The 22,372-nt window shown below is 38.3% G+C and overlaps 1 protein-coding gene across 1 annotated transcript in view; it reads right to left on the bottom strand.

Moving 5' to 3' along the window:
- REEP3 (receptor accessory protein 3) overlaps positions 1 to 22,372 on the bottom strand; it is a 110,366-nt gene that overhangs the window by 59,821 nt on the left and 28,173 nt on the right. Inside the window, exon 2 of the mRNA XM_055138892.1 lies at positions 5,037 to 5,109. Coding sequence (XP_054994867.1) covers positions 5,037 to 5,109 — 73 coding nt within the window. The remainder of the gene's footprint in view (positions 1 to 5,036; positions 5,110 to 22,372) is intronic.

Raw genomic sequence — 22,372 nt, 5'->3', positions numbered from 1 at the left:
AGAGAGCTGTCATGAGAAATAGTGAGATATCAGCATGGTACGTAGAAAAATGTTTCCTCCCCCCCCAAAGAACTGCACATCTTTTACTCCTATGCTTTGTTTTGCCACAGCCAGGTGAGCTCTGAATTTATTCCCGGCTTTGTGATCAAGGATCACTCCTGGCGGGGGTGTTGGCGGGTGGAAGGTTGGAGCTGGGGAGCAAACCCTGGCTGATCACTTGCATGGCAAGTACCCTACCCATTGTATTATCACTCCAGCCCCTGTATGTGGAATTTAATTAGCTGATCAGGTGATGCTGAGATGGGGAGAGAATCCTGTGCTAAGCAGATGGGTCCAATATAATTACAAATTAAAGATGGAAGAGAAGGCTGGGGAGAGTCAGAGACTAGAGAGTGTAAAAAGGCCTAGCACTGTTGCTGATTTTGCAGAGGAGGGAGAGTCATGGGCCCAGGTACCTGAGCAGCCATCACCTCCAGTAAGGTAAGGAAAGAGATTTTTCTCTGCAGCTCCAGAGAAACAAAGCTCTACAGATTCACTTCCGATTTCTGACTTCTAGGACTGTAGGAGAAATAAACTTATGTTGTTCTAAGCTAGCAGGGTAATTTATCACAGCAGCCAATTGGAAACAACAATATACAAAAGCATTTTGAAATTAGTAAGACATTGTATCAGTGTAAGATATGATTAATGTTCCCAGATGATAGTTTAGTCTCTCTAGAAGGCTTCATGGCAGAAATCTTGGTTCCTAGGACTCTTCAGAATGGTATGTTTCTGTATCAAACACAGATGCCTTGCCTTATTTTGTATGTTTTGTTTGGGGGCCACACCCAGCGATACTGAAGACTGACTCCCAGCTACTCCTGGAGGGGCTGGGGGAATCATACTTAGTCCTAGGGATCAAGCTCTGCTTCTCCATGTGCAAGGCCAGCTCCCTACTTGCTGTACCGTGGCCCTGGCCCTGGTTTGGGCTTCTTGCTTCAGGGCTGGTGATTTCTGCTTTCACTTCTCACTTTGTGAAGCAGAATGGATTACCATGTAATTACCAAACCACCTCCAGACACCTGCCTTTTTACTGCTTAGTTTTTCAGTTTCACTCATTACTGTTGTTCTCAAAGATGTTTCATTTTTTGAGTCAGTAGTACAGCAAAATTATAGAAAGAGAAATCCTATTTTGTTAGGAATGATTCTCTAAATGTAACCATGCAAATACACACAAATATCGGGAGACATTTTTCTTAATCAAGACATTAAAATTCATAGTTTTTTTCCCCCCCACCATTTGGAATAAGAATGTTGAACTATTTTTCAATGGTTAAACGATTTTCAAATTATGAAAAAGAATTAAAATGTCAGGTTAGGGGCTTGAGTGATAGCACAGCGGGTAGGGCATTTGCCTTGAATGTGGCCGACCCAGGTTCAAGTCCCAGCATTCCATATGGTCCTCCGAGCATTCGCCAGGAGTAATTCCTGAGTGCATGGGCCAGGAGTAACCCCTGTGCAACACTGGGTGTGACCAAAAAGCAAAAACAAAACAAAACAAAAACAAAAACACCAAAAAACCCCATAAAATATCAGGTTAGATATTTCCTATTAAGTCCGGTTTGTAAAATAATCCAGTAAAAACTTGAATGTTGTACTTATTTTGGAAACAAATTAACATGGAGTTAAATTAATGGACAGCTAGAAACAGACTACTCTTTTTATTTTTTTTTTATTTTTTTATTTTTTTGCTTTTTTGGGTCACACCTGGCGATGCACAGGGGTTACTCCTGGCTCTGCACTCAGGAATTACCCCTGGCCGTGCTCAGGGGACCATATGGGATGCTGGGATTTGAACCCGGGTCGGCCGCGTGCAAGGCAAACGCCCTACCCGCTGTGCTATCTCTCCAGCCCCCAGACTACTCTTTTTATAATGATTTTTACACTAATCCTTAAATAACATCATGTTTTTGGCTCTTTTAACATTTTTATTTACACAGACTTTTTTCTGTTTATTATAGTTTATTCAAGACATTCATATTTCTTTTTTGTTATCTTTTTATTTAGGAAATGATATTTCTGTTTGCTGGCAGTATCTTCCAGTTATTAAAGCTTCTAATATAAATTTCATTTTCAGGTTGTACCTTGTTCCCCGACAAAATTAAGCAGATAGAGAAAGGGAGAGAATATTTACTGTAAAAATAAGTATATACACAGATACACAGAAACATGCGGTTATTGAATATCATCAGTCAAAAATGTTTTAGTGGTAAGCTGTGCCCAAAGTTAAGACACATATCCACATGTTCTTCAGTGGTACAGTTAGATTAAGGAAAAAAAAAATCTTATCAACAGTATTACAAACATCTCAAATAAGAAGGAATATATCAGCCAATAGAACATTTAATAAGTATGGCCATTGTTATGCTCACGTTATACTCTTTCATGGTGTTTGGAAAAGAACAACTTTAATTTTTAATCTTTCAAAAGATAATTTCAATTAAATGGAAATATACAATAGGACAGCATATTTTATGTACATAATGAAAAACTAGTTAGTTAGACGAAAATAAGAAGTTTTGTATTTTGCCATAATTTGGATAGAATGGAAGATGCCGTGCTGGGTAAGTGAAGTGTGCCAGAAGGAGGACTAATACCCTTCATATATAAAGTATCAAGCAAGGCAATAAATAATGACTAATGAAAACTCAAATAAGCTACCGCCAACAGAAATGAGTTTTGTCAAGGGGTGGGGGTGAAAAGGCACCTATGAATAGTGGTGGAGGGATATGGACATTCTAGTTGTGGGTGTGGTGCAGTAGCATGGTAAGCCTAAGGCATTAACATCAGTACTATTGTGAACTAAGACGCTGCAATTAAAACAAGATCCCCAAAAGATAGGTAATTGCTTTAAAAAAGTAACATACTTGAAGAATTAATACAATATATGTTAAAGTATGTTACATCAAGTTATTTATAATATGACTTTGGCTAGTTCTTTCTTATGTGGTTCCATTTCTTCAGATTATTTCACCAGGCCTGCTCCTGAAGACGCTATCCCTTAAACATGTATCTCGCTTGTTAGAGTCTTGATGTTTCTTTGCTTGCCTGTTTCTATTCTGGAGAAGTTTGTGTTCTCTCTCAAACACATATTTCCCTCTCTCTTCCCTCATATATTTTTCAATAAAAATGACCTTGCTTCTCACAAGCACATAAAAACACTATTTCACGTATCCTAGATCCAGTTATACATACTCATATATAAAATATTATGCAATGGTAAGAAAAACAATTTAAAATGAAGGATAATAGTAGGATAAAAAAATTCAGAGCTCAACTAACTTTAATCTCCACTAGATAACTGATCTGAATATACTTCATTTCTAAGATTAGCTTTATATAAAAAAAATACTAAAAAAGTCCCAGACTCCAAAAAACCCTGAACAAATAACAAATCATCTAATCTCTGATCATTTGATATCTAGGTCACAATACCATCATCAACGATTTCTGTTTACAAAGAACTATGGTTATATACCAAATGAACTGAAAATAGCTACTTAAACTCTTTTTAAAAAAATAAAATTCAAAGTTTAGTTATTTATTTTAATAGAATTACAGTGAGATACAACCAGTGTAGATTTCCCACCACCAATATCTCCAGTTTCCCTCTCCTACCCCACCCCCACTCCTCCACTGCCTGCCTCTAGGGCAGGCACTATTCTTCTTTCTCTATATATTCATATAGTGGCACTATACATAATACTTAAAGAGGTAGAAATAATCCAGATGTTTATGAACAGTAGAACATTAGAAAAAAATGAAATATTCATACATCATACGATGTGAATGAATCTTGAAAACATTAAATGAATAAACGCAGATAAAGAAGTTCGCATTATATTCCATTTATGTCAAATATTCAAAAAGGTAAATCTATACAAACTGAAAACAGATTGGTAACCAAGGAGTGAGGTGAGGTTGGGGAATATAAAGATCAATCATTTTAATGGATATTGGTTTAAAATTTTTTGTTCGGTTGTTTTTGGGCCACACTCAGTGGTGCTCAGGGCTTACTCCTAGCTCTGTGCTCAGGGATCACTCCTGGCAGGCTTGGGGGAACCATGTGGGGTGCCAGTGATTGAGCCTAGGTTGGCTATGCGCAATTCAAGTGCCCTACCTATTGTACTATCACTCTGGCCCCTGGTTAAACTTTTGAGTGAAAAAAATATTCTAAGCAAGACAGTAGCATTTGTACAATACTGTGATAAGCTATATGGCATTGGACTTTCCACTATGAAATGAAATCAGTTTTATGATATATGAATATCACTTCAATTAAATGAGTGACGTGACAGTAACGAATAGTTATTACTCAGTTCTTTCATAGCTGACTAAATATCAGTATGCTTTTGCAAATTCCTGGAATTTCACTCTATCAATAGAGTAAATTATGCTCAAATTTACAGACGAGCCCGGTTATTTATGACTAAGTACTATGAATAAATTTGGGAATTCAGGAGAACCAAAAGATATTAGTTAAAAGTAAAAACAAAAAAAATCAGTGAATGTGAGGGAAAAGAGGATGGAAGAGGCAGTGAGCTAATGAGGAAATCACTATACAAATATAGTCACTTAAGAAGAAAAGATATTGCAATTGTGGACAGTGATATCTAAATCAAAGAGAAAAACCAAAAAATACCTAAGAAAGAAGGTTCTGAGGCTAGGAAGCCATAGTCTTAGTTTGCCTATAAGCTTACAAGACAAAAAGACAATTCCATGATCTTTTATTATACTGCAATTTACAGACTAAATGAATAAGAAATACCTTATTACTCTTTTGGGAACCACTCTGTTATTTAAGTACCAACTGACAGTGACCAAGTTTTAAAATACCACTTTAAAATTTAACTCAGATTTAGTGTTCTCTTTGTAAACGGACGAGTAATTTCGTTCCTTCACATTTTAACCCCCAAAATCATTCCAACTGTTCTTAAAATAAGTTCTTCTAAGCTTGATACAAAACACTAGAATTAGTTATTTATAAAACTACTTACGTATTCTTTCACATTTTTTGTCTTGACAGCTTTGTATGAATAATATGCAGGATAAAGCATTCCAAACACCAACCTAAAAGCAAAAAAACAATGAGAAGACTAGTCAAATACAGCAATGCTTTTAAACAGTTCATAACATTTTCACCTAATAAAAAGATTGAAAGTACATGGAAAAAATGACAGTAAATTCACTCCAGAAAGCTAAATAGACATTTTCTGCAATAAATTGATTCCGACATCTCAGATATAATTTAGCAGGAAAATTAATAACACTGCCATTTAAAATTCTTCCCGGGATCAGCGAGATCTAAGGGTGAAGGCGGATGCCGTGCTTTAGATGCTAGTTCTACCCCAGCACCACATGGTCCTCTGAGCACTGCAGGGTGACCCTTGAGCCAGATGGGCTGGCTCTGCTGATCCTTGGCCCTACAGGGCCTGAGTGGCACCATGTCCTTGGGTCCTAGAATTGAACTGCTGGCCCAGTTGACCAAGAATCACTGGAAGGAGCCCCTGAGTTGATATATACTGCTTGGGAATCCCTGCCCCCCTCAAACTACAGAATTTTTTTTTTTTTCTTTTTTGGGTCATATCTGGTAATGCTCAGGGGTCACTCGTGGCTCTGCACTTAGGAATTACTCCTGGTGGTGCCAGAAATCAAAACTGAGTAGGCCACATACAAGGCAATCACCCTACCCACTGTTTTATCTCTCCAGCCCCTTAGAGTTGAGATTATTTTATCAAAGCCTACATCTAAGATGTATGTAGACATACACTAAACATAAGAGTAGACAAAAATGTCATGACATCATTTACATGATATGTAATTGGTATTTTCACAAAACACAGCATGGAACTTTTTGTCCCCACGTGTATTTCCATAGTATTTTTCTTAATGTGTTATTATATTCTATGTTGATATTCTCTTGGTTTATTTGAAGAATTTGTTTTTGATTAATTTGCAGGTTTTTACTGTTGCATGTAATATCACAAAAAACCTTTTTGTGTATTTTGGTCTTAATTTCCTGGTGCTACTGCTGCTGCTGTTTCAGAAATCACACACGTTTCTACCTATCAAAGTGCCTTCCAGGGAGGTAGCTCTGTTTTAAATTCCAACACTCTGCCAATCGTGAGTGCCAATCATCATTAAAAATTAGAAATGAAAAGGTCTGCTACATAAATAGGGAAAAAATCTTACAGATATTTTTAAAATACATCTAAACACTAGTATATATGAAAATTTCAACTACTACCAGTCCTTTTGATTCACATGGTATGATATCCTTTTGTCTACTTTATTTTATTTTATTTTATTTTTTGCTTTTTTGGGTCACACCCAGCGATGCACAGGGGTTACTCCTGGCTCTGCACTCAGGAATTAGCCCCTGGTGGTGCTCAGGGGACGATGTGGGATGCTGGGAATCAAACCCAGGTCGGCTGCGTGCAAGGCAAATGCCCTACCCACTGTGCTATTGGTCCAGCCCCTCCTTTTGTCTACTTTAAAACAATTTACATTTATTTTCCCCCTTTGGAATTTTGGCCACAATTGGTGATGCTTAGGGGCTACTCTTGGCTCTGCACTCAGGAGTCACTCCTGGCAGTGCTCAGGGGGCCATTTGGGATGCCAGAAATCAAACCTAGGTTGGCATATGCAAGGCAAGAGCTTTATCCACTATATTATCTCTCTGGCCCCTAAATCCAGTTTTAAAACTGATGTTTATTTTAGAAGAGCTTAGTTTTACAGAAAGGCTGAAAGGACAGGATAATTCCCACATACCCTACATCAATTCTGCATTATTACGGTACATTTGTCATAATTAACAAACCCCACATTGGGGTTGGAGGGCTACTATGGTGGGTAAGATGCTTGCCTTGCATGCAGCCGATCTGGGTTTGATCCTTGGACCACACATGGTCCCTGGAGCACCACCAGAAAGAATCCTTGGGTGCAGAGCCAGGGGTAAGCACTGAGCACTATGAGGTGTGCCCCCCCAACAAAACAAATAAAAAAACTCATATTGATATTTATTAACTAAAGTTCATACTTTTTTCAAATTGTTTTACTTTAACTATTTCTTTTTCATCAAAGATAGCATATCTAGTTATTTTGCATCCTTAGTATTTTTTTTAAATTTTTATTAGTGAATCACCGTGAGGCACAGTTACAAACATGAATTTTCATATTTGCATTTCAGTGATACAGTGATCGTTTACATCCCTCCACCAGTGCCCATTCTCCTCCCCCAATGTTCCCAGTATCCCTCCCACTACCCTGTATCTTTTGACTCTAACATCTTCTCAGATTTTCCTTTGAAACTGATCTTGGCAGTTTTGAGGAGTACCCAGCATACATACTGTAGAAGCTTCCTATATTGGAATTTGGTGGTTTAAAAAAAATTTTTTTTATTAGATTGAGGACTGGAGCAATAGCACAGCGGGTAGGGCATTTGCCCAGAGCACTCACAGGAGTGATTCCTGAGTTCAAAATGCAGAGCCAAGAGTAAGCCATGAACATTGCCAGGCGTGGCTTCAAAACAAATCATTTGTTAACAAACTTTGCCAGAAATCTATAATGTTTACAAGGCTGTCATAACATAATACCACAGACCAGATTACTTAAAAATAGTGATTTTTTTCCCCATAGATCTAGAGGCTAGAAGTTCCAGAAAAAGATGTTGGCAGTTTTGGTTTCTTCTGAGTTCCTTTGTTTTGGACTGAAAATAGTTTCCTTCTAGGACAAAGTGTCCAAATATCTTCCTTCTTTAATATTAGGATACTGATTGTAACAGCTGAAGTCTACCCCAAAGAACTTTCACTTAATAAAGCCCTTATCTCCAAAGAGTCACATTCTGAGGTACCAGAGGTTAAGAATTCAATATATGAATTTAAAGGAAACAAGACTTTGGCCCACAGCATATACACTTAGAGTCTTTAGATTAAATAGGTATTTGCATTTATACCAGATGTTTTTATACTGAAACCAAGTATATATTTCTTATTCTTTCTGTGACTTTGTATTTTTAGTTCATTATATTTTTGTATTTTTAATTCACAAAGTTCTTTCACTTTTTTTTTTGAGTGGGGGATGGTAGTAAATCCCTGGTGACTATCTTATCAGCTGAACCCTTGGTCTGTGACTGTTATCACCAAGTCAGAGGAATACCAAATCTGTTAAGGATTTAATCCTTACACTCTGGAAGTCATATCATTAACAATCATTGCTTCCTAAACAAGGCCATTCCATGAAGACTACTTCATCAAAGCCAGTCCCTAAAAATCTAGGCATGGACATTTTAGATGGGCTATAACATTGAGGACTGCTCAAATTAATACGAGTCTCTCATAATCTCATAGAAATGTTAGAGCTTCTAGTATGACTTCTAATAAAACAACTAATAACCATAAGAAAGGATTTGTGGGGTCCAGAGAGATAGTACAGTGCTTAGGTTGCTTGCTTTGCAAGCTTCTGGTGTGGGTCCATTCCTGGCACCCCACAATGTCCCCTAAGCCCAGTGAGGAGTGATCCTGAGCACTACTAGGTGTGGCCCAAAACCAAACAAGCAAACAAAAAAAGATGTGTAACTAAGAACATAATGTCCACTGTGTGGTCATCCTCACTGCTGACACAAGCTATAATCCTATAATCAGCCAGCAAATATATAGTTTACATTTTCCAACCACTTATTTAAATTAATATTGTATGTTCCTTTAAAATATGGATTTAGGAGAGACTCTCCAAACAATAATAGTGAGTTTTGTTGAAATATTGTATGCAATCAAAGTGAAAGTAAAGTGAAATTTATTAGTTACACAGGCGGGGGGGGGCTTAGGGTGGGAGGGGCTAGGGGCGTGGGGGGGTTAGGGGTGTGAGGGGGCTGGGTGGAGCTATACTGGGATTCTTGGTGGTGGAATATGAGCACTGGTGAAGGGATGGGTATTCGAGCATTGTATAACTGAGATTTAAACCTGAAAACTTTGTAACTTTCCACATGGTGACTCAATAAAAAATTTAAAAAAAAATATGGATTTAACCAAAGTATTTTCTTTTATATTCTCAATTTCATATTATTTTCATTTAGTTTTCTTTCTTTTTAAAAACAAAATCGCAAATTATAATATTACAAAGATATTTATGATTGAGCTTCAGGTGTATATCGTTCCAACACCAATCCCTTCACCAGTGCCTTTTACTCTCCACCAATGTCCTCAGTTCCCCTCCTGCCCTCCAGCCTGACTCTGAGGCAGGCACTTTTCCCCTCCCCCATTGTCCTAGAGATCCCCACCCTAACTAATCACCCCCAACCTTGCCCCAGTGGCAAGCTTCCTACTGAAGACCAATTCAGCTCTTTGTTTCTATTGCCATTGGGCTGGTACCTCTGAATTTAAATCTACCATGAGCCTCTTCATTCCCTTCACTCATGGATTTTGGACTTCTCCTTCCACTGCAATATGACCCATCTAAAAACTGTAACCCAGTTCTGTCGGTTTATCCTTGGCGAGAGTCCACACATTTATACAACTCTTTCACTCAGAGATATCAGTGGCCAATGATAATGTTTAGTGAGGTTGATGCCAGCTTGATTTTCTCTCTGAACAGTTCCCCAACACATGTTTCTGGCTGCACTGTCAGACCAATCTTCTTAATCTACTGACAGGACTTCCATGCTTACAGAATTCAATTGCAGGCCTTCTCACCCACCTGTGACCCCTGTAAGGAGGGGAACATCTAACATAATGGAAATCCACTGCCTCTTATAAACCATCTGTTCTAACATGGGCTCCTCAGTCTGCCCTGGTATTTCTACTTTAACTAAGAGTACATGCTTTTTGCCTGCAATGCCTTACTCTCCTTCTCCTCTCTTTATTTCCATTTTTCCTCATGATTATTTCACCTTTTTTTTTCATGATTCAACCCTTTTTCCTCAGATTTCTAACTTGTGTTTATTCTAAATTACAAAAATTGTCAGCATCAGTCATTTTGCCTTTAAGCATATTCTATTTTAGACTGCTGTAATTTTTGTTTTTGATTTTGGTTTTTGGGTCACACCTGGGCTGGAGCGATAGCACAGTGGGTAGGGCATTTGCCTTGCATGCAGCTGACCCGGGTTCAATTCCTCCATTCCTCTCGGAGAGCCTGGCTAGCTACCAAGAGTATCTCACTCACATGGCAGAGCCTGGCAAGCTATCTGTGCCATATTCGATATGCCAAAAACAGTAACAATAAGTCTCACAATGGAGATGTTACTGGTGCCCGCTTGAGCAAATCGATGGGCAACAGGATGACAGTAATACAGTGACAGTGGGTCACACCTGGCTCTGTGCTTAGTGATCAATCCTGGCAGAGCTTGGGGTGGGGGAACCACGTGCAGTACCTGGGATTTAATTGGTGCTGGTTGTGTGCAAGGCAAGTGCCTGAACCCCTAAACTATCACTTGTGCTCTATTTAAGGTAGCTTTTAATGTAAGCATCTGACTTGCAAAGCAGATTATTTTCTCACATATGTAAGAATTTGCTGCTAGTTGATACGATGCAAATGAAGGCTTTGCCTTTATTTTTTAGCCTTTTTATGGAGTAGAATTAGCCTAAAGCAATAAGTACTACATCCCCAACACCTCTTCTAAGAGTAGAAAATAAAAATATATTTCAGTTGGAACATGAGAAAGATTAAGGGTTTAACAAATAGTGGAAAATTTAAGAAGCACCACTATTATATAATTTCACAAATACAGCAATGTGAATATTACTGAATATTTTGTTAACATATTTAATATTTTCTAGAGCATTTTTTGAGGGAGGCTACTTTCTTTAATATTGGGTCTGACTGTAGAAGTTGGTCATTAGGTCAAAGTTTGAGAATACTGTATAAAATTAAAGTTTATTTACAGTGTATAAAATGAAATTCATCCATAAATTTGAATACTGTTTCAGTTATAGAAGCAGGAATATATAATTGCTTATTTCTTCTACGTCTTATTTCTTACTAAAGGAGAACTTTGCTAAAATATTCACAAAACTCTTACCCTCACACTCACGTAAAGCTGTCTTTAAGAACACTGGTTATGTATAAGTATGTCAATAATAGCTGGGAATGATCCCGATGATGGGGGGGAGGGAAGAGAGAGATCGAGAGCCTGCCATAGAGGTAGGTGCGGGGTGATGGGAGGAACCCTGGGGACCTGGTGCTGGGAAATGTACACTGGTGGAGGGATGGGTGATAGAATACTGTATGACTGAAATCTAATCATGAACAGCTTTATAAGGGTCTATCTCACAGTGATTCAATAAAAAAGTTAAAAAAAAAAAAAAAGAGGGGGCCGGAGTGTTAGCACAGCGTGTAGGGCGTTCGCCTTGCACGCGGCCGACCCGGGTTCGATCCTCGGCATCCCATATGATTCCCCCAAGCACCACCAGGAGTAATTCCTGAGTGCAAAGCCAGGAGTAACCACTGAGCATTGCTGGGTGTGACCCAAAAAGAAAAAAACAAAACAAAACAAAACAACAAAAAGAACACTGGTCATGTTAAAAAAAAAAATCACAGTATTTAGAAAAGCAAATAAAATTATTTATGGGCATCCAGTAGTGGGAATAGCTCCCTTATAGTCACTGTCACTGTCATCCTGTTGCTCATCGATTTGCTCGAGTGGGCACCAGGAACGTCTCCATTGTGAGACTTGTTGTTACTGTTTTTGGCATGCCCATATAGTAGCAATTTTATTTATAGACAATACATAACAAAACTATTTTTCTGAAAATATGTTGAAATACAATTCATCCTTCAATCAAAATAGTTTTATTTAAAAGAAATTGGGAGGGGGTTGCTTTGGGCCACGACTAGCAGTGCTCAGGGGCTACTCTTGACTTTGTGCTTAGGATCACTTCTGGTGGTTTATGGGGGACCATATTCTGTGTCGGGAATAAAACTTGCATCTGTCACATTCGAGGCAATAAAACCTGAGTCTGTCACATGAGGCAAGCATCTTAACCTCTGTACTATCTCTCTGGAACCAGCAAAATTGTTTTATAGAATTATTGCAAGCTCACAGGCAAGTCTCAGAGTGTTTTCCATACTAGAAATAATATCATCAGAACATAAAAAATTTTTAGCATCATTCCTGAAAAAAACGGATTAAACTTCTTTTACTGATTCGAATCCCCAAAAGTTTACTGTAAGTGTGTGTTGGTAAATTATATGTATGAAATCTTATTATTAACAGGATTTTATTTATTTGGTTTCAAAGCTATTCCAGGCTGTGCTCAGGGCTTACTCCTGTCCCTGAGCTCAGGGACCATTTCTGGCAGGTTCAGGGGAACCATATGTGGTGCTGGGGATGGAATTGGGTTGTTGGCACACAAGAGAAATGCCCTATCCGCTATACCTTTGCTCTGACCCCCATTAGCAGTATTTTAAATTACAGTGCCTAAGATAAAAAAATAAATAAAATAAGAATCACTAGTAATTCCATTATTGAATATACAATTTTTGTCAGTTTTTTAAACATTTTAGTGTATCATAACTTCTATCAAACTTTTCACAAATTGCTTTATTAGCTCAATTACATTTTTTCTAGTCCTGCAGAGCCAGGACTAACTCCTATGCATCGCTGGGTGTGACCCAAAAAGCAAAACAAAACAAAACAAAACAAAATAGAATCAGGATTTTTTTTTCTATTTTGGTTTTATTTCACACCCAGCAGGGCTCAGGGAACACTCTTGGTGGTACATGGGAAGTGAACTTGGGTTGGTGGCATATAAAGTAATTATATACTCAGAAACAGTGAGAAATCTTAGAAATAGTGTATCTTAGTAAACACTGTAGTTTTCTGACTTTTTTTTCAAAGCAGTATTATTCTTCCTCTTCATAAAAGACAAATGCAATTAGGTTGCCATCAAAAAACTTAATTTCATTGATTGTAGAATCCTTTGTGTAGCTCTAAGCCCTTGAGAACTATTTAAAAAGCATTTTCTAAAAGATTCAATCGTAGTTGCAAACCTATCTTTGTGTAAGAATCAATTAGAATGAAGATTTCTGGAAGGTACAGTAATTTGGATTTCTAAATTCTGTTCTTCAATAAACTAAGATATGACAATATTATGCTTACTTTGGTTTTGGGTTTAAGATGATTTCTATTAACCAATACATAGTATGGGAAGCACATTTTTGTCTTACTAGAATTTTCAAGTAATATGATAATGGCTGTAGCTCTTTGCCAAACTATACTTTATTTAAGTACTAAAATAAATGTAAGAGATCATGAGGGTAGAGGAGGGTAGAGTAAGTAAAATGACATTTAATAACTTTGAAAAGAATAATAATGAAGAAAGGATAAGATTTTGTGTGTTTAAATCTAAATGTTTACAACTGATGCAAGGTCTAAAGAAAGCCAATGTAGATATCTGTGTATATTCTACCGAGGTGAGTCATTATGCTACTGTGTTAGTAGTCATAGCAAAAGTTAACGTGTGATCACAAAAAAAACCCACCTATTTTCTATTATAACAGTTTTTTTTTTTTTGCTTTTTGGGTCACTCCTGGCTCTGCACTTAGGAATTACTCCTGGCAGTGCTCAGGGGACCATATGGGATGCTGGGAATCGAACCCGGGTTGGCCGAGTGCAAGGCAAATGCCCTACCCGCTGTGTTATCGCTCCAGCCCCTATTATAACATTTTAAAAAGCGTTTTTTTGCTAAGAATATCTATTACTAAGAGAATTCATATTACTAAAATAACAGCTAAGTGGCCATCATATAACTATAATTTAAAAAATATACAGGAAGAAAAAGTCAAACCCATGAAAATAACCTAAGTCCTAACTTATATAACCAAGGATACATGTTTGAAACTGTCAAAGAGAGAAAAAAACAGCAAAAATTCCTTTGACTTTATACATATTTTAATTATAGCCATCAAGAGCTAAAAAGATTGGAATTTTCATGTTGTCAGAGCTACACTTCTAATTTTATTCTAGAGCTTGCAATTTCTACTCTAAAAGGAAAGATAAAATCAGGGGAAAGAAAACCACAGCAAATCAGACTCATAATTCATTATCCCTTTACACTCTCTCCCTTACCCACACCTCCAATAGGACTATGTGGTAGACCAAAGAAAAATGTTTTAAAGAATGCTGAACTTGACAGAGCACTAGAGAACCAAGGGCTATAAGCCCTTGAAGCATTCAAGTAAGCCAGCATCCCATGGGCAAAGTTCCATAGAATGCCTCACTTAGCCCTGCAATCTGCAGCATTCCTTGGCTTCTGTAGTACAATTCTTCCACGGTCACAACAAATATGAAATTCACAAGTGGGGTAGGTGTTATTGCTCTATTTTCATAGATGATAACGGTAAGGCTCAGAAAGCTTAGGTTCTTAATCATGTACCCAGCAAGCATCAAAGCTAACATGTAACTTCAATTTCAACATCTGTGTTCTTTCCTGTATACTAAAAGTCCCAAATTTTGGTACTTCAAATAATATGTAACCCATAGCAAGCAGATCTTCAATGTTAGTAGGTGAACAAAGTCAGAATTCAGACGTTATCTAATTTTAATTATGACTTACCAACATACTACTGGTATACATAAATAATATATATGTGAAATTCACTTTTGGCTATATTTTTAGACAGAGTTAAGAACCACTCATACCATTTGACCAATCCCTGAATCTGACTTATTCTCAACTCAGGGGAATTTTTAGTTCCTAAGGGAATCTGTGAAATCTAAATTGACTATTAGTACTACCACCATTAAAGATAACAAGCTTTGGGGCTGGAGTGATAGCACAGCGGGTAGGGCATTTGCCTTGCACGCAGCCGACCGGAGTTTGATTACCAGCATCCCATATGGTCCCCCGAGTACTGCCAGGGGTGGTTCCTGAGTGCAGAGCCAGGAGTGACCCCTGTGCATCACTGGGTGTGACCCAAAAAGAAAAAAAAAAAAAGATAACAAGCATTGATTTGTAATCTAAGGTTTAAAAGAAAGAAAGATTCTGGTTTAGAAAAATAACATGAAAAATACTTTTGAGTTGTTGTAAGAAATCTCTTAAGATGCACATTTTTACACAATTAAAAATATAGAATATAACATGTGGTTTTTGGTTACTCTATTTCCATCATTTTTCAAATTAATTTAAACAAAACACAAATAAGAAAATCCATAAATATATCAGAAAATTCATTTAGTACAAAATGACCATGAGGTGACCTTTCCTGACAGGAACTCATTGTTGTCAAGTCCTCCCTACTGTGCAACCCAAACTTACATTCAAACCTACCATGCAGCCCCAACTACAGTCATCTATAGTTATTTTGTAAAAGAGCACAATTCTTTATTAGGTTCCCCCCCATCAAAAGTGAATTTAATATTTTGCATTCAAGTGATCTTTTAATTCCTTGCCATTATTCAAAACAGGTATTGCTGATGGTATAATGAAGGCATTATTGTCTTTTAGTACCAGGGGATTACAGTAGCAAATAAGCTCACCACTGCGTGTGTGTGTGTGTGTGTGTGTGTGTGTGTGTGTGTGTGTGTGTGTGTGTGTGTGAAAGAAGTCACACCTTGGCAGTGCTTGGGGGACCATATGTGGTGCAGGGATTCAAACTACTGCTAATGCAAAACAAGTGCCTTAACCGCTGTACTATCTCTCCAGTCTGACCACTGCTTTTTAAAAAATTTTATTTTTGGCACTGTGACTTACAGAACAGTTAATTGTAGGGTTTCATGCTCAAACTTTCCAGCACTGCACCCTCCACGAGAGACTGCTTCTCTCCACCACTGTCTCCACCTCTCGTCCTGCCCCCATCATAGTAAGCTTTCTACTGGAGACCAGTTCTTTGTTTCTGTTGCCTTTGGACATGCACTATTTCCTTATTATGTTTCTTTATATCCCGCATAAGAAAGACGTCATTCAGTCTGTCCCTTGTCTTCTGATTAACTTCCAAACAGTGTGGTACAGCAATAAGGATAGATGCTCAGACCAATGAAATAGAATTGCGAGTTAAGATACAAATCCTCAGGTTTATAAACAGTGTAATCTTTCTTTCTTTCTTTCTTTCTTTCTTTCTTTCTTTCTTTCTTTCTTTCTTTCTTTCTTTCTTTCTTTCTTTCTTCCTTCCTTCCTTCCTTCCTTCCTTCCTTCCTTCCTTCCTTCCTTCCTTCCTTCCTTCCTTTCTTTCTTTCTTTCTTTCTTTCTTTCTTTCTTTCTTTCTTTCTGTTTTTGGGTCACACCTGGAAATACACAGGGGTTACTCCTGGTTCATGCACTCAGGAATTACTCCTGGCGGGGCTCGGGGGACCATATGGGATGCTGGGAATCGAACCCAGGTCGGCCGCATGCAAGGCAAACGCCCTACCCGCTGTGCTATCGCTCCAGCCCTGAACAGTGTAATTTTTCAATAAAGGTGCAAAAAGAATGAAATGGAGCAAGGGATGCCTCTTTAGCAAATGGTGATGGGAAAACTGGTAAGTCACATTAAAATAAAAAGGTATTCAGACCCTTTTCTAACACCATGCACAAAAGTCTAATCAAAATGGACTGAAGACCTTCATATCCGATCTGAGTTATAGGTCATATTGAGAAAAACATAGGTAGAACACATCAGAACCTTGAATCTAGAGGTATTTTCAATGATTCAATGCCACTGGCCAGTCAAACAGAAGCAAAGACCACCAAATTAGGACCACATCAAACCAAGAAGTTTCTGCATTACAAAGAAAATGACTAAAATAAAAGACACCTCACAGGTTGGGAGAGAACATTTTCAAACCACTCATCTAATAAAGAGTTGCTATCCAAGATATATAAAGCACGGGTAGAGGGGGCTGGAGAAATAAGTACAGTGGGTAGCAATGGTAGAACATTTGCCTTGCACACAGTTTGATCCCTGGCTCATGTTTCCCCAAGTCAGCCAGGAGTGATCCCTGGGCAGTCAGGAGTAAGATGAGCAGTGCTGGGTGTGGCCCCAACCCCTATTCCCCCCGCCCCCCCCCTTAAAAAAAAAGCACTGGTAGAATTTTACAAGGAAGAAAAAAATAGCTAACTCCAATCAAAAAAGTAGGGAGAAGAGATCAACAGAAACTTCTTCAGAGAAGACATACAGTTGGCCAAATGGTATATAAAGAAATGCTCTGCATCATTTATCAGGGAAATGCAAATCAAATAACAATGAGATATCATCTCACATTAGTCAGACTGGCACACATCACAAAGGACAAAAACAATGAATGCTGGTGTGAATGTAGGGAAAAATGGCCCTCATTCACTGCTCATAGGAATGTTGATGGGTCTGAGTTTTATTTAGAAAACAATATGGACACGTTTCAAAAAAGTGGAATTGAGCTTCTGTATGACCTGCAATTCTTCTTTTGGGGATCTACTCCAACGGTGCAAAAACTCTACCTAGTAATGACTTTTGGACTCCTATGTTCTTTGTAGCACTATTCACAATACCCAAGTGCCTAAGAACGGGTTAAGAACTATGGTACATAAACACAATGGAATACTACTTTGCAATTTGCTGCTCCATGGATGGATCTAGAGAGTACAACAGCTTTTTAATTAAAATCAAGTGTGTGATCATTGGGAAATCAAAATATGCATTCATACTGTGTGCATGTGGTATCTTCCCAAGCATTGCTCAGAAAATTCTTCTTGTGAATTCTTCGCCAACTGGTCCTTAGTTGAATGCACAAGCCTGAGGATCCAGGGTTACTGGGGTCCTGCAGGGAATTACCAGGGTTACCTCTGTGCCAGGCGCCTCCTGAGTCCCTTCCAGTAGTGTTGGGGGGCTTCAGGATGGAACCTGGTGGGCTCAGGGGACTGGAAACAGCAACAAGGGACCACTGATAGCAGGAATTAAATCCGGGATGGCTGCAGGCTCTTCAGGCATCTTACCCCCCCCCCCCGCCCCCCCATCCCGTGACATCTCTCTGGTTCCATGTTCAATGATGTCTATTTTTGGGTTTCCCAAGTTGTGCTCAGGGGGCATCGGAGTCATTCTTGTCCAACTTGGTCAATAATTCAGTGCTAAGATCCAAGGATTTAGTAGTGCTTTTAGGTACTGGTGTCAAGGACCAACCCCAATAGTGATTGGGGGGGTCTCTGGGCCTACACCCAGTGACCTTGAGGGAACCACATGGTGTTGGGATTTATAACAGGTCCAGTGCAAGCACCTTAACCCATGTAATTTGGGAGGGTAGAAGAGGGACAACTTTGAGCTACACCCAGCTGTGTTCAGGATCACTTCTGATGGGGCAAAGGTCATTCTGGGGATTAAACCATAGTTGGTTGTGTTCTAGGCAAGCACTAAACCTCTCCATTATCTCTCTGGCCTGCCCCTTCACACTTACAAAATCACTTCCTTCATTTCACTGTTCAAATCTTTCTAGTGCCTCCTGTATTTCCAACTCAATAAATATTTTCTCATGCCACTCCCTAGAGCTAGAACAATCTTGCTCTTTATATCAAGAACACTCCCTCGTTACTTGCACGTTACTGTTTTCAATAATGAGTTTGAAAGAAGGGATAGCTTTTTTTATTTTATATAGCTAACAAGCAATAGCAAATTGCATTACAAAATAAGAGCATGAACATTGTAAAAACATTTAAAAATATTCTCTATGTTCTCTTCTCTTGAGGTGATCAACTGATTAAAGAATGTTTAACACGATGGCCTCTCAGTATCTGTATTGCAAACCATAATGCCCCAAACTAGAGAGAGTGTAAGAAGGAAATTGTCTACCATAGAGGCAGGGGGTGGGGTGGGGTGAGGATGGCTGGAGGGATACTGGGGACATTGGTGGTGGAAAATGTACACTGGTGGAGGGATGGGTGCATGACAAACTCAATCATGAAAGCTTTGTAACTATACCTCACGGTGATTCATTAAAAAAATATTTAAAAAAAGAATGTTTAAGTACTTTCTTTATATAAGAGAATCAGAAAAATGGAAACTTTGTATTAGCTTGGGTGACCCAACAAGAGAAACGTAAGCAAACATGTGCCACAAGAGCTACACCATCTCTTAAATGTAATTCTGACATCACTAATTATAACACAAAACCAGCATGCTGGCTGGTTGGCACTACCAAGCCCTGTGGCCCTTATGAAACATTGCTCATTGTTTCATGAAAGGCAGTTTGGATGACCCGACTTCTGCTCTTGAGAAATTAAATATTCACTGCCAGTTCAAGACTTGACTGTTTTTCTCTCCCCCGAATAGATATAAAAGAGATGAAACAAAGGGCAGTTGATTTACCCATTGAGAAGAAATTGGTGTTAAAATTTCTCATCGTGGGGCTGGAGAGATAGCACAGCGGGTAGGGCGTTTGCCTTGCACGCGGCCGACCCGGGTTCAAATCCCAGCATCCCATATGGTCGCCTGAGCATGGCCAGGGGTGGTTCCTGAGTGCAGAGCCAGGAGTAACCCCTGTGCATCGCCAGGTGTGACCAAAAAAAAAAAATAAAAAAAAAATAAAATTTCTCATCGTGAGGAGGAATGTTCTATGTTAAAAGGACTATAGAGAAATGACAAATGCATTATGTGATTTTTTATTGGATCTGTCGTAAGAGCAAGACAGCAGCTAGAAAGGCACTAGGGCAATTTGTATCTGAACTACAGGTATTAATACCTTATCATGTAATAATTTGTAAATGGTGTTAACCTTGTGGCTATAAAAAGATGTCTCTATTGGGGCTGGGGAGTTAATACAGTGGATAGGGCATTTGTCTTATACACAGTCAACAAGGGTTTGATCCCTGACATCCCATATCTCTCCAGGCCCCTCCAGGACTAGTTTTTGAGGGCAGACTACGAAGTAAACCCTGAGCATCATTGGGTGTGGTCCTAAAACAAAACAAAAAAAGTCCCTGTTTAGCAGCAAATATTTAGGATTGAAATGTAAAAAGGTCTTCAACTTATTTTTTTGTTGTTGTTGTTTTGGGTCACACTGGGCTTTTTGCTCAGGGTTTGAGTTATTTTGCTCAGGAATCACTCCTGATAACTATATGCAGTAGCAGGGGATTAAACTGGGGTTAATCACATGCAAGCCATGTGCCTTAGCTCCTGTTCTATTTCTTTGTTCTTTCAACTTAATCAAGTAAAATTTAAATTTCAGTTTAGATATAGATTGATAGAAAAATTGTGATGGTACAGAGATACATACCCATTTCCCTCTGTTATTAAAATCATACATTTGCATGGTACATTTACACAGTTAATGAACCAATTAACAATACATTAGTATTAATTAATTGAAATCCATATTCAGATCTATTTGATTTTTGTATACATCTGTTATAGGGTTCCATCTGGGATCTCACTCCATTTACTACATTACATTTAAGCATTATGTCTCCCTAGGCTCCTCAGAAAGTTTCTCAAACCTTTATTTTAGATGGCTGGATGTTTTTGCTCAGTTTAAATAAAGTGTATTTTAAAATGTTCCTCAATCAGTATTTGTCTGTGATATTGAATAAGAATATCACAAAACATGCCATTTTCATCAAATGTAAAAAGTAGATACGATGAACATGAAATCACTGATGCTAATTTTGACCATTTGGCTATAGTAGTATTTGTCAGGTAAAGCTATTAACCACTCCAAGCCCGCCAAGCCGCATCACTTCCCATCCCAATTTTTTTTTTTGAGGAATTCTCTATACAGCCCATTGCTAAGTTCTGGCAAATATATTTTATCTTCTTGGGGGCTCCAGGTTGATGGCTCTCACTACAGGGTACTGCCTGGAGCAATCCCAGAGCACAGAGCAGGGAATAACTGAGCACTAACAGGTGTGGCCCTTCCCCCCTAGTCCTCTACCCTCAATAGCCCTCCCCCCGAAAACCCAACCTTTATTCAGGCAATTATGATGGACATACTTTGAGGTAAAGGGGAGGATCCCAGTATCTAGTGTGACTTATGTAACTTAATGTTAGTGATAAGAGGGCTTTTTAAAAAAAAATAATAATCTTATGTTAGGAATGAATATATTTTGAAATTTTAATCTATTCAGTATTTAGGCCAAATGAGAGAAATGTTAATTTCTACTCACTCCTAATGGTTGAATAGTATAAAATGAAAGCTAGGAATCTCGAATTCTTTCCCCATAGATATAAAGAGGACGGAAGTGTGTTTTAGCATTATATAATACTGCCACCCACTCCAGAAACAGAACTGAGTGCCTAGCAACGGAAAAGGGTCATCTCAGGAGAGAGCTGATTGCTCATTGGAGCATCTCAAACACAGATGCTCTTCTATCCTTATCATTTCCAGTCTCTGCTAAACACATGCTGGTTACCTTGGATCTCAGTGCCATCTCATGAAAACGCTCCTGCTGTGGCAATCAGGAACTGTCACTCAGGGCAGCTTCTACCTTTAGGTTATATATATTTCTTTCTTTTAAATTGCAATATTTAAAAATTATAGATTAGGTAATATGGTTACACCAAGTATCTTAAGTTTATGTATTGAGGTAGTGTGCTCTAATTACCACCAAAATGCCCACGACCTGACCCCCATGCCCGAGACTGTCCCTATATCCCTAATACCTCCATTCCCATCTTCTTTTCCTCCATTCTTCCCCCCACAGCTCAGTAATCAGTTTTGTAACTGAAGGTCAAGGGTTCATCAGAGATTTGGATGCTGCCTATTCCCTTGATTTGTTTCTCCATATTATATATTCTTCTTAGAAGAAAAATAAATAAATAAAAATAAATTTCAAATATTAAAAGAAAATATGTATTTTATATAAAGTAGTCCTCTCCAGTCATATTTCTTTTAAGATAGGAAATTCTGATTTTCTTGTTGGTACTTTAATTTTGACCATCAATTTAACATAATCCTGTACATATTTTCGTATATTACTTCAAAATTTATTTTGTCATCAAGAAATAATCCAAAGATACTTCTCTATGTTCTCTCCTAGAAACCTTACCATTTTACAGTTTATCTCAATCAGACTAGAACTGATTTTCAGTGTATTGTTTGACTTGGGGTTATATGGATATTCAATTGATATAGCACCATTACTGAAATGACCTTTAGTCAATGCTCTGTAATGCCATCTCTAAAAAAAGCAAGCAGTATTGGGGGCTGGAGAGGTACTTCAGAGGGTAGGGTGCTTGCCTTGCATGTGGCTGTCCTGGGTTTGATCCCTGGCATCCCATGTATTCCTCTGAGCCTGCTAGGAGTGATTCCTGAGCAAGAGCCAGGAGTAACTCCTAAACACCACCTGGTGTGGCTCCAAAACCAAAATAAAGTGAAAAAAACCCAAACCAAAACAAAATAAAACCAAAAACCCCAAGTCCCTTTCTCCCTACCAAAAGTAAGTAGTATCATGTATTACGG

This window comes from Sorex araneus, chromosome 5 (genome assembly GCF_027595985.1).
Source record: "Sorex araneus isolate mSorAra2 chromosome 5, mSorAra2.pri, whole genome shotgun sequence".
Lineage (NCBI taxonomy): Eukaryota > Metazoa > Chordata > Mammalia > Eulipotyphla > Soricidae > Sorex > Sorex araneus.
Note: the sequence above shows the minus strand (reverse complement) of the source record. Positions and strands in the feature narration are given on the sequence as shown.